The 13,401-nt window shown below is 53.8% G+C and overlaps 1 protein-coding gene and 1 long non-coding RNA gene across 2 annotated transcripts in view; one reads left to right on the forward strand and one right to left on the reverse strand.

Annotated features, from left to right (window-relative positions):
* Cyth1 (cytohesin 1) overlaps positions 1–2,454 on the reverse strand; it is a 68,011-nt gene extending 65,557 nt beyond the window's left edge. Inside the window, exon 1 of the mRNA XM_026408405.2 lies at positions 2,342–2,454. Within this exon, the coding sequence (XP_026264190.1) occupies positions 2,342–2,363 (22 nt within the window). The 5' untranslated portion in view covers positions 2,364–2,454. The remainder of the gene's footprint in view (positions 1–2,341) is intronic.
* On the forward strand, positions 1,032–4,935 carry LOC113196469 (uncharacterized). The gene is made up of 3 exons (XR_003302551.2): positions 1,032–1,167; positions 3,188–3,434; positions 4,702–4,935. It is a non-coding gene; the product is annotated as an uncharacterized LOC113196469 (long non-coding RNA).
* Positions 4,936–13,401: the final 8,466 nt, after the last annotated feature.

The following is a 13,401-nucleotide window of genomic DNA, read 5'->3' on the forward strand; positions in this document are numbered from 1 at the left end:
TAGAAGGAACAGTGACGGCCTGAGGGGCCGCAGGCATGACACTGCACGGGCTCTCTGATCTGCAGCAGGTGGATCCCATGTCATCCGCCACAGAAAGGGACAGTCTGGAGACAAGCCAACTATGAACCAGCAGAAGCTGTGGCTTCATGTGATCATCTTAGGTCAGGAGGTACTTTTTGTGGGGTGACCCTATGAGCAGGGAGTCTTTCGTTCAATCTTTTCGGTTCTTTCAAATTTTTAAAAACTGACACTCTAAAATTGTACAAAAGGGAAGATAAACTTCCTTCTCATCTCCCTGTGTGGTCAGCAGGTTTGAAAAAATGTCCACGTCCAGCTGCTTGGGAGGCTAAGGCAGAAGGATCACATGCTTAAGCCAGCCTCTACAACTTAAGAGCCTGTCTCAGAATGAAAAAACAAAAAATGGGCTGGGGACTTAGCTGGGGGATACAGTGCCCCTGGGTTCAATCCCCAGCACAGTAAAAAAGGGGGAAAGTCCATGTTCTAATACCCCAGGGCCTGTGTACTCATCACCCACACAGCAAGCGAGAGATTAAGGCTGTACAAGAAATGAGGCTCCATTCCTTTTCCAGATCCAGGTGGGTCTGAGGCACTCCAGAGGTCCTAATAAGTGGAAGGCAGGAGGGCAGAGGGATGGATGCTACCTGCACGGTTTGAGGAAAGAAGTGGGCCCCAAGCCAAGGGAAGCAGGTGGCCCTGGAGTCAGAGAGGGTGAGGAAGCCGACTGGCCTCTCCAGCCTCCAAGAGGAATGTAGCCCACGTGAAACCTTGGTTCTAGCCACGTGAGACTATTTTGTACTTCGATTTCTGACCTCCAGCACTGTAAAATAATAAATCTGTGTTGTTTTGAGCCCCTGCATTTGAGTTAATTTGTTAAAGCAGCAATAGGAAACTAATACACCCTGCTTCCATTTACCCCTTCCAAGTACATGACGAGTCATGCTTGGTGGCAAAGCAATCACTGTGTTAAAAGTAACCTGACCAACGGCTTCCTGCCTCACCCAGCAGGCCAGAACACCAGGGAGGAGACAAGAACAAAGCATGGCAGAACAGTGGGATCCCAGGGACGGCAGAGAGACTGGCAGCTGGCAGTACCAAGGAAGCTTCCTAAGAGTGGACAGACCCGGAGGAGTCTGGAGGGGCCAGCAGGTGAGTGCTCCTCCACCACAAAAGGAAAGCATACACTGCTTCTACCTGGAAGGCAAGGAGGGGAGCAGGATAGGCCTGTGCCACAGGGTTCGGGGAGGACAATACCCTGTCCACACATCTGAGGTTCAGGGTTACCCACCAACTCTCTTCAGTAAGCAGTTCCATTATTCACTTGCAGACAAACAGAAAACCTAACAGCAAGTGTCCCTTGGCATTTTAACATATCCATGTCAAAGTGTGCTCCTTCAAACATCAGAACCAGCCCTGCCAGGCACATCAGTCAAGAGCCAGCCTTCCTCCCACTTTGCTGCCCGGCCTTCTAAGTTCTGTATTTGTGCTTCCCTATCAAACCCCCGAGTTCACCACTTATCCCACTTGCCATTCTTCAATTACTCAGGGAAACAATGTTAATAACTGACCTAAAGCATTTTAAACAGCCTCGTCCCACTCCTGAGATGTCCAGCTACCGCAGGGGCCAGTGCTCTGGCTGATGGCCAACTGCTACGATGCCAGGAAAATCTGAAAGGAGTTTCTGTCCAATTGAGGGCGACTGTAGGTGTCGTTACCCTTCTCTCTGCAGACAGGAGTGCAAACTTGGTCCCCCCCTAGGCGCCCTCAGGCCCCAGGGACAGACGTGGGGACCAGGAGCTGTTTCAGACAGTAGCCTGCAGGAACACGGCCCAGGGTGCCCGGGTCCCAGGTCGGCGGGGGGCACCCGTCCAGGCTCCGGGCCGCGCCGGCTCTGTCATTTCGGAACAAAGAGCTGGACCGGGGCACTCAACTTCCAGCACCCAGAGGGCCGGAAACCGGGGCGCGGGCCAGGCGGCTGACAGCGGCGGCCAGACACTCGCCGCCGAGATCCGGGCGCCCGCCGCCCCGCGAGACCCTCGGGCCGAGGACCCTGGCCCCTGCGACCCCGGCCCCGGCGGCCCCTGACGCCGGCGGCGACCTCGGCCCTCCGCGTCAGAGACCCCGACCACGCGCCCCCCGCCCCGGCCGGCCCCGGCGCCACGGCCCCGGCCCGGCGCCCCCCGCCCCACGGAGGCCGGCGCACTGCCCCGCCGCCAGGGCTCCGCGTCCCGCACCACCGTCCCCGGGAAGCACCGGCCGCCGCAGCGCCCGGGGCGGCAGGGCCAGGCGCTCGGCGGCAGCGAGGACGCGCGGCCACACTCACCGTAGCTGTCGTCCTCCTCCATGGCGCGGCGCCGGGCTCCGGCCCGGGTCGCGGCTCTCACCCGCTGCGGCCCGCGTCCCGCCGAGCTCCGGCGCACCCCAGCCCGACCCGGAGCCCCGCCCCCCACGCGCGCAACCCAGCGCGCGCACGCGCGGACCGGGCCCCGCCCCAGCACGAGGCTCCACCCTCCAGCCCCCCCGCGCGCGCGCACCCCCGCCCCCCCCCCCCACACACACACACACACACACACAGAGCACGGGGCTGCCTCCCAGGTCCGCCCCTGCGCACGCGCGTCCACCCGAGGCTCCGCCTGCCTCTGGCCCCGCCCCAAGCCGCGCCTCCAGAATAAGCCCCGCCCACGCCTGCCTCTGCGGGGACGAGCAGGTTTCGGGTTTCGGGTTTCGTAAGGGTGACACAGGCCCTAGAGGGTGGCGCACCGGACCTGGCCCACTGCCAGGCTGCCCACAAAAGCCCAAGGTCGTGAGTGCATGGAAGGACATGGTGGTCCTAGGTGACATCCACCTGCAAAGTCAGGCCCCACCCCATCTTGCCAAGGAGGCCAAGCTATTTGAACTCATTTACTGCCATCTGAACAGTCACATAATGAATGTGAGTCCACTGCTATATTTCTTCACCTGCCCTCCGAATTTACCTGGGTCAAGTTTCAAAGGAGGACATCTCAGCTCCCAGCTTCAGGATTTTAGTGATCCTGAATCATACACCTCTTAGATTCACACGTGTCCCGACTGTTCCCTAGGTGTTTTATTTGCCTATTCTGGGCAGACCAGTTGAGTTGACTGTTGAGCATTAGCTGCTCATATGAAGGTTACATCTATTCCCCAATAGGTGTCAGCAGAATTGATGAACTAATGAACCAGCAAATGAGCCTTAAAGAATATCCTGGTCTGTGAACTGACAAGGAAACTGATGCCGGGGACTGGGGATTCAGCTCAGTAGCAGAAGCTTGCCTAGCTTGAGAGAGGCCCTGAGTTCCATCTCCAATGCCACAAAAAAAGAAAGAAAAAGAAAAACTGAAGTCCAAAGGGGTCAAAGGATCCCATCACACACATAGGAGATGAGATATGATGAGGTGGTAAGTTCCTGTCTGGGATCATGCAATATACCATACAAAACCCTCCTAGCCGGCTGGGGATGTGACTCAACTGGGCGCTCGCCTGGCATGCATGCTCGAGGCATTGGGTTCGATTCTCAGCACCACATAAAAACAAAATAAAGATATTGTGTCTACCTAAAACTAAAAAATAAATATTAAAAAAAAGAAAAAACCCTCCTAGCCCACCAAGCTCCTACTTGGCCCCTTCAAATAATTCTCTAATGACCAGATGCAGTGGCCTGCACCTGGAGTTCCAGTTACTATGGAGCCTAAGACAGGAAAATCACCCAGAAATTCAAGACCAGCCTGGGAAGGAAGAAGAAGAGGGGAGGGGAGTGGAGGGGAAAGAAATACTCAAAATAGAGGAAGAGAATGTAAAAAAAAAAAAAAGGACTAAATGAGACACTGGGACATTTGGGGACCTTTTTCTCTTTCTTTGTGATAAAGAGGAAAATCCCAAAGCTGCCAAATGGCAGCCCCAGAAACAGCCTGGTCCCCCTCCAGTGACTCGTGGCTCCCGCCCCCACACAGAACAGTGCCTGGAGAGCTCCATGGGAATCCCTGGACTTCTGGGGGGTTTTAAGACTAGCCAAAAGTGGAGTAAAAGCCACAAAACTTGTCGTGAGACTCCTCCTGTTCTGAGCCAGTTTTCCTTCCTCAGGCTGCAGGCCTCACTGTGGTTCAGAGCCCCTACAGTTTTAATGGCCTTAGTCCCCAGCACACCAGCTTACACTTGCCACTTGGGAAACCTCGTGGATAGATACAAATGCCACCTGTGTGTGGGGGCTGCTGTCATGCATGTTCTGGAAGGAGACACAGAACAATTAATGGGAATCAACTGGGAAAGGAGAAGCTGGGACTTCCTTGTCACTCTGTGCTTACTTTGTCATTGTCTCTGTCCACTGTCTGGTTTTTAATCGTGCGAGCACATTACTTTTTTATTTTAAAAAATGCCATTCCTGGTAGCAGTAGCTTTTGGTTTGGTGCCTGCTGTAAAATTACAAGAATCTTCATTGTAAGGGAGCTTCAAGGTCATGCGTCCACACAGGGCTGCCCTGAGCCTCCTGTGTATGCCACTGGACAGTATGCCACACCCAGGGCTGCTGGAGAACTGGCCCAAGGCTCTGGCCATGTTCCTAAAAGGTATCAGGACCTCTCTGGGAAGTTTCCATCAGAGAAGGTGTGACCTTCCCACTCAGAGACCTATTTCATTACTGGCCAATCCTAAAATATGCCTTCCTTCTAGGACTCCCCTGCTGTTGACCTGGCTCTCAAAAACAAAGTGATTTCCTCCCATGGAAAAGAAATAAATGAATTGGGGGACTGCTTTTGTTTTTCATCTGCTTTTAATTAGACTGTGACCTGGACAAGTATCCCATCTGGACCTGTTTCTCATCCATACATGCTGGCCTCCACCCACAACTGATCTCATTACATATCTATCATTGTCTTCCATTCAAACTCATCTAACTGCTGACTATTTCCAATAAATGACACTGATTTCAACCTATCATCAGCCTAATGGATCCTGATTTTTCCTTCCAGTGGGTGTGCAGCCTTGGCCCACGCTTCCTGGGCTCAGAAAACTATTCATGCACAAACAAAATTTCTCAGTCTTCTGAACTGCTTGACCCAGAACTTGACAGGCCTGCTATCTTTTGAACTTCTAGGAGAGCCCCTACTGTCCTAGGCATATCCTCTACATGTATGCTTCTTTCAAAAAACTGTAGTATATTAGATGCTTACCCTGTATACCCTATCACCCTCTCTTAAAAGACTGCTTCTGTTGTTTCATTGCCACACATGTGTGCATTTCCCCAATTTGTGGTTTGTTTTTGAGGTGCTGGGAATTGAACCTAGGACCTCATGCATGCTAAGCAAGTGCTTTACTACTGAACTATATACCCAGACCCAAGGCTGATTCTCTTGGATTCATGAACTTAACCTTCCCTGATGTCTCCAGATAGCCTGGTTCCACAGGCGACCCTGTGTCTGTGAGGTGGGCCCAAGTACCTGGTGGCCCCACTGCATTCTATTCCTATGGGCTTAGATGCAGGACATCTGAATTGACTCTTTTGACCTTGTGAATCTCAGTTGCCTAACCCAGGTGCGGTGGAGCCCTGTGCCTCTGCCCCAAATTTATGTCCATTTGGTCCATTACTTCTCCTCCAGCCCGAGTCACAGGAAGGCTCCTGACATTTCTGAGCTGCTTTCCTCCCTAGCAGTGTACAGGTATGCCTCCCTCCTGACCAAGGCTGGGAAGAGAACAGAGACAGCAGTGTGTTAGAGTCTGTAAACAAGTCAGGATGGCGCCTGGCATTTTGCCAGAGAAATGTTAGAGTTCGTAAACAAGTCTAGATGGCGCCTGGCAAAATGCCAGAGGGAGTGGTTTATGAAGTAACACCAGCGAGCCATTAAGTGTGGAGATTTCTTATTGGTTGACTGATGTATCTAGTTAATGTTAATTAGATAAGCTGTGTGGAATGTATAAATACCCCTCCTGTCCTACAATAAACGGCTCCCACTCCTGCTGTATCCATGTACACAAGTTGTTGGTCACCCCCCGGTTATTCTGCTGCAGCGGGACTGCGGCAGATGGTGGCCCGTTATGGGGAGCCCCGGGACACTCGGGGGTAAATGACGGAAAAAAAAAAAAACAAGCTGCCCGTCCGTAGATAGGACAGGAGCAAATCTGCTCGTCCCTAGACAGATAGGGCGAGAGGAAAAATGGCCATTTCGAGAAAATGGAGAAGATTGATACAGTATGTTTGTGTCTTGTTTTGTCTCAGTGTATTGTATTGTCTTTATGACGAAAATATGGAAGGGGTGAGAAGTAAATTACTAAGGGAAGGAGGTACCCCAGTGGAACCAAGAGCAGTTAAGGCATGTGTTGATGGAAGCCCAGGAACTCTAGTCAGAAAGAAAAAGAAAGTTCAGAAGAAGAAGGATTATCAGGAAAAAAGTTGCAGCAAAAGGCTATTACTGAATACTTTTTGTTACCGGAGGGTGCGTGAATCGGTGCTATGGAGGCTGCCACGTGCGAGAGCGAATCATGGCGTAGCAAGGACCTTCCAAGCGGCGGCAGCCGGCTCTTCCCCACCCCCCCACCCCCCCACCCCCCCGCCCAGGGAGCGGGAAGGCTTATTTCAAATGTAAAAAAAAACCTTGAGATAATGTACTAAATTGTTCAGAAGGTTGTTTTCTTAGTGCCTGCTGGAATACTACAGGATTTTCTTTAGCATCATTGCCGGAGTTCCTGCCTTCGTCCCAGTGCCGGTGAAAACGAGGGTGGAAGAATTTCCAGTGTTGCTGAAAACCAGACGAAACTTCGGCTGAGAACCGGACAAGACTTTGGACCAAGCTAGCTGCCTACAGAACTTACCTGGACTGTGATTTAAGCTAGCTGCCTGCAGAACTCACCCGGACTGTGATTTACCTGGACTGTGAGTTAATCTATCGAGACACTGCTTTACCTGGACTGAGACAACAAACTGTAATCTACAACAAATTGTAACTCGGTATCTTTGCTAACGGTGTCATTGCTGGTATAATTTTTCCAAGGGCTTCTTGCATGGAGCCATCAAGTGGCTTGGTATTGTGGCATTTTGTATCCTCCCCTTCTGTTTGTAGCAGGTTATTTATGGTGTTTGTGTAAAAACCACTATGGTCGTTACTTAAATTAAACAAAAGGGGGAAATGTTAGAATTTGTAAACAAGTCTAGATGGCACCTGGCAAAATGCCAGAGAGAGTGGTTTGTGAAGTAACGCCAGCGAGCCATTAAGTGTGGAGATTCCTTATTGGTTGACTGATGTATCTAGTTAATGTTAATTAGATCAGCTGTGTGGAATGTATAAATACCTCTGTTGTCCTATAATAAATGGCTCCCACTCCTGCTGTATCAATCTACACAAGTTGCTCGTCACCCCCTGTTATTTTGCCCAGCCAGCCGGGCTGCGGCAGCAGTGCTTGGTGCTCACCATCGGCACTGCAGTCCTGTCGGCTAAACCAAAACCCCACAGACGTGGAGACTTGGGGAGGGTACCAGCAGTGCCATTCACAGCATCGGTGAGCAGGGTGGCTGTTGGAATTGTTCCCTGACATTGCTCCATTAGGACAGAATTTCTCAAACAGCAGGTCATGATTCTTAATAGTGTGAAACAAATACTTACGATTGGAAGACAAAATAAAACAAACACCTCGGTGGCCCTCCCATGTAATAAGGACAACGTTTGCTGGGGTTGCATGTGTGTCTGCTGGCTAGGGGTGTGTTATTCCTGACCACAGGTCCCTGTCAAACCCACTCGTAAGCTGCTCCATTAGGCCCTATCATAACTTGGAAGGGATAATTTGGCTGTCTTCGTGGGACAGTTTAGAAACTGAGGCTCACAGAGGGCCAGGTCAAGGGCACCTCCAGGCTGGAGCCAACGGTTTCATTCCTGTACCTGATGCTCGCACCCCCTCTGCTGAGCACAAGGAGACCTCAAAAGAGAGGGAGCAGGAGGCAGGATAGTGAGGGGCTGGGTGCCTCTCTGGTTTGCTGACACTGACCCAGACCACCACCTACATCCAAGTTCTCCTGAGGACCTTCAGCGTGGGTTTGGGCCTCTCAGGCTGCCTCTGGAGAGAATGTTTCCATGCTGCTGCGGGTCGCACTGTGTCCCACCAAGACACATCCAAGCCCTGGCCCTTGGGCCCCATGAATGCAACATTTGGAAGTTACGTCTTTGCAGGTGTGATCAAGTTCAGAGGGTGGGTCAGAAGCCAATAGCCAGTGTCTTTTCAAGAGGGAAATTTGAACACGGAGACACGAGAGAAGCTGCCAAGAGGAAAGGGAGACTGGACTGACCCCGTGGCAACCAGAGAATGCCTAGAGCCTCCTGGGAGCAGCAGCCAGGGTCTCAGAGAGTCTGGTGAGACAGAGGCCCTCCCCCAGCTTCAAATTTCAGAACATGGAGGAAACATATTAATAGTGTGAAACTTAAGCCATCCAGTCGTAGTGCTTTGTTACAGCAGCTCTAGGAAACTAACACACATGGCGTTAAAATCATATACCTTAGGTCTGCGTTATTTATTTATGCAGTATTGGGGACTGAACCCAGGGCCTCACATATGCTAGGCAAGTGCTCTACCACTGAGCTACATCCCCAAGTCTCTTAATTTTATTTAGAGACAGGGTATCGTTAAGTTCCCAGGCTGGCCTCCAATTTGCAATCCTCCTATCTCGGACTCCCAAATAGCTTGGATTATAGGCATGAACCATTGCACCCAGCTTGCATTGCCAATTTTAACAAAACTTTTAGAGGTTGCTTACCATATCAGATACTACTCTAAGTACTGTCTTACAATCTCTCAATCTTTCCTAATGCTCATTTTATCTGATTCCTTTTTCAACAATAAATTGTTATTTTTCCTTGCTTTTCCATTCTCCCACTGGAATGAGCGAGGCTGTAGGGGTAACAAGCAGAGGTAGAGTAGACATCTCCTGAGAAGGGGACCCATGAGCACTGCATGAGAGCTCTGTACTAAAGGGTCAACTCACAACCCACCCGAGCCATGTGCCAGAAGATCAGAAGAAGGGTCAAGGACAAAATGCAGAGGGACCCCCCAGCATATGCACCCCAGAGGAAGCCCAGACATATCTGAGGTCCCACTTGCAACACCAAATGGCCAGCTGCTGCCAGCTAGCCTGACCCACCCCTGCAAAGCCAGATTGTGGCCAGAGATGGTCGGGGAGGGACAGCAAGGGCTAAGAAGTGCATCAGGACACCTGCTTCATTGAAGAAGAACAAGCTCAGTGCCCACCCTGATGGACCATCCGTTCCTTGGAGAAAGCCAAGTGGAGGCCTGGGAGCAGCAGCAGCTCCCCCATCAGCCAGCCTCTGACACTTCCCACTGGGTCGGGTATGTACAGGCCTTTAATCCAGTGTCCTCAGCAAGTTGCAAGGCAGGAGGACCCATAGCCCAGCGGGAGCCATCTGGACCCATGTGTGCCAGTTCCACAGCAGGACTGTGAGGAGCCGAGGGGCGCTGGGGAAGAAGGCGCACTTGACCCGTGTGAAAGGCTGCACACACAACCACTTGCCGGCTCCGACGGGGCATTGTCCTGCTTTGAAAACCCCAGATTGTACTTTGCTAAAGCTTGCAATTTCTTCTATGTATGAGTGGCACTTAAAATCTGTTTGTAATGGAACTTGATTGTATCCAGCTGTCACCAACTGTTCCCATGCCACCCAGAAGGCAGCTGGCCACATGCCACTGTCTGGGCATTTGTTTCAGATAGAAGAATTCCCACTCGACCTCACCACAGTGTTTCCACGTGTGAGAAAGACAAAGGGTGGTGGAGCTCGAGTGGGCAACACAGAGCCGAGTCCACAAAGGGGGATTTCTGAGCTCGGGCTTTGGCGGGCAGTGGGCTGGCGGTGTTCTGAGCAGCATCCAAATGCCAGTCACAGCCAGGCTTCCTCCACGACCTTTTCAGGTTCCCTTGTTCAATAAATATTTCCTGGGTGGCTAATCCTGGGCCTGGCTAGACAACAGCCTTGGTCCCTTGCAGTGGAATATCCAAATGTGGCCATCTATGACAGAAAAGCAGAAGAAAACACTGGAAAGGGAGAGGAGTTGTAAAGGGATTGTCTTCCATCACAGGAGCAAAACCCACAGAAGGTACGTTGTAACAATACTAGTTCTTAGCGTGGGGTGATGAGGCTTCACACCATTTTGAAACAGCCATGAAAAAGTCATTGGTGTGCGTAACACATTGATCCCTGCACACAGCTCACAGCAGGCACTTGCCAGGTCCTTAGGCTCTGTGTGCTGAAGCCTGGACCCATCCATGGTAAGATGCACCGAGCCAGGTGTGGTGGTGCGCGTGAGTGATCCCAGTGGCTCAGGAGGCTGAGGCAGGATGATTCCAAGTTCAAAGCCAGCCTCAGCAATCTAGCAAGGCCCTAAGCAACTTAACGAGATGCTGTTTCAAAATAAAAATTAAAAAAAGGGCTGGGATGTGGCTCAGGAATTAAGTGCCCTTGGGTTCAATCCCCTGTACCAAACAAACAAACAAACAAAAAAGCCACCTATACACCCAGAGCCTGCCCAAGGGAGGGCACTGGTAGCCACATCCTGCCAGCCCCCCTAACCACTGCCCTCCTCACTGAAGCAGGCAGGAGAGGGTCCAGGTAGTGTAAGGACACAGCCACAGTGGCCAGGCACAAATCCAACCAGGCATTTCAAAAAACAGCACGGAGAGGCGGTACGACTGACTCCATTCATGAGGCCGACTCCTACCGGGCCCCGTCAGAACCCAGTCTGGACCCACACCCTGAGCTTTCTACAGCAAGCCATGAGTGAACCCCACTCAACCCTCATGGGCAGGGTCCACCTGCAGTTTCCTCTGGAGAAAGCTAAGAGCGTGAGCAATGCCTCGGGTCAGAGTCTACCCAGGGCCAGCACGCTCCTGATCCACCTGGCGGCAGGGGCGGGCCTCCCAGGCCAGCAGGGCAGGACCCAGAACCCTGAGGCCACGGGCTGCAGAGCTGAGAGGTGGGGGCCGGGGGCAGGGGAGCTCCTGTGGAAGGCATTCCTGGGACAGGGAGCAGGAAGGCAGGTCAGGAACCTGGCGGGAGGCCACTCAAGCCCAAGAGGAAGATGCCAGGCCCAGGCTGCACCAGGTGAGACAGCAGGAAGCAGGGGGGGCTTCCAGGACAGCAGCTGGGAAGGCCGACCTCCAGGATGGGTGTGAGCAGCAGTGGCAGGGGAGGCACCCAGGTGCTCTGGCTTCCAACCGGGTGCAGGTTCACCATCTGGGGAAGGAACACAGGTCTGATTTCTACCTGGGCCCCGAGTCTGCCAGTAGGATAGGTAGGGAAAGGCGTGTGGTGGGGTGAACCAATGGAGCCGGCCAGTTTGGGCCAGATCCACAGACTGAGTGTCCTTTGTTCCAGACTGACCCTCAGTGGGCAGGACAGGAGGCCATCTGGGAGGGGAAAACAGTGGGAGATCCTGGGAAGAAGCCAGTGACAAATGCCCACTGGGTTTGGGAATTAGGTCACGGAGTGGAGTCACGAGGACCGAAGCCGGCTCAGGGTTTGGAGAGTGAAAGGAGGGAGCGAGCTGAAGCCTAGTGGAGGGATGAGTGGTTGGGGAACACAGCAGACGCCAGGCTTCCAGGGTGGACACACGGGGGGCCAGTTCCTAAGAGAAGGGGGAGGAACCAGGGAGCAGGCAGGACGGAGGGGAGGGCGAAGCGCAGCCCTGGAGGAGCACAGGGAGTCCGACCCCCACCACGGGGCTCCTTCCGACAGCTGCAGCCCACACAGGCCCCACAGGGGTCGGGGGCGACAGTGCTTCTTCACTCGGGCACCAGACCCCTCCCCACACCCCCATCCCAACACCTGAGCCCCTGGAGGGCCACCCGATGAGGACAGCAGGTCTGTGCCTGGATCCTGCCAGCACAGCCACCCGGGGAGTTACCAGAACTACACGTCCTCAGGAAGGCCTAATCAGAACATGGGGACATCTGAGAACCCATGCCCTAATGACCCCTGGTGACTGGTGCTGGCTGGAGTCTGAGACATGGGCCTGACACCTCTGTCCAGTTCCACTGGCCTCTGTGGGCAGCTCTGCCCGGGGAGTCTGCTGCTCTGGGGTGCTGGGACCACCAGGCAGAGGGAGGACAGAGCAGACAGCTTCAGCAGCCAGTAAGAAACCGTTCGCCTACCAGAGTCAGGCCCATGGTGGAGGGAAACCCTCGGAATAACCCCCGGGATTGGGAGGCAGCTGCAGAAGTCCCAAGCAAGATGGGCAGTGGGGCAGCCCCAGAGCCCTATGGGGCCATGCCAGAGGCAGAGTTGGATGGAGCTGTGGAAAGGTTCGGGTATGGACTCTGGGAGGGGCCAGTGCTGGAGTTGGCCCTGGATCTGATGGGCAGAGGACACTGCACTCCGAGGCCCCTGTCCTGTGCTCACTGGCCCTCCTCCACAGCCACCCCTGCTTCTACTGACACCACCCTCCAGGAACACACTGTCCACCTGCCAGGACCCAGGGCAGGGGATCACAGCACACAGCTCAGCACTGGCCCAAGGGTCATGCTTGCTGCTGCTAACCCTGACCCCCTGCAGTGTGTCCAGGACCTCGCCCCCAGGAGCACCGACAGCTGGACTTGTTCTTAACTGGAAGACTCAGAGCTCACCTTCTGCCCATTTCCCAGGCTGGGACTCCCCCAGGCTCGGCGTTCTATAACATGCCAACATCGTCATTGTCTCAAACTGAAACTGTCACCCACCTACGGCCTCCTGAAACCAGAAGCAGCAGCCCGCTACTCCCTGGCTACTTCCTTGGCCTCCTCGACTGACTGCCCGGGCCAGACCTTCATTGTCTGTGCTCCTGACTCCACTTCATGAATGCCCAAGGGACCCTACTTGGCTGCTCAGGGGACCATCAGCCTTACCTGCCACCCTCTGCACTCCACCCCCACCCCCACCCCCGTGGGGCTATGATGCAGACACTATCAGCCCAGGAGTCCACTGAGCAAATGAGATGCTGTTAACCTAGCCCTGGTGCCCAGCTTGCCAACCAGGACGACCAGGCTTTCTCTGTCACGCTGTGGCCCCCTGAGCATGCTGCTGGGCCCTGCTTTGACACACTGCCCGGCCTGAGGCTCATCAGGAGGCACCGGGCACCCTCCTGGTGAGGGTGAGTCACAGTGGTGCTCACCCAGGCTGGATCCCTCAGCCCTGCCTGCGAGGTCCCATGCACCATGGGAGACTCTCACTCGGCCGTCACACATCCCCGAGTGGCCAGTGTTCAGAGAACAGTGACAACAGTGTGGCCTCCCCATAGCCACTGTATCCCCAGTGGTTTGGGGCCACTGGCCACTGCCTGGCTGGTCAGAGGGCTGCAGCAAGGCCCGAGAGTGCCCTTTCCTCCATCTGGAGGTGGCAGTCTCAC

This window comes from Urocitellus parryii, chromosome 7 (assembly GCF_045843805.1).
Source record: "Urocitellus parryii isolate mUroPar1 chromosome 7, mUroPar1.hap1, whole genome shotgun sequence".
Taxonomy (NCBI): Eukaryota; Metazoa; Chordata; class Mammalia; order Rodentia; family Sciuridae; genus Urocitellus; species Urocitellus parryii.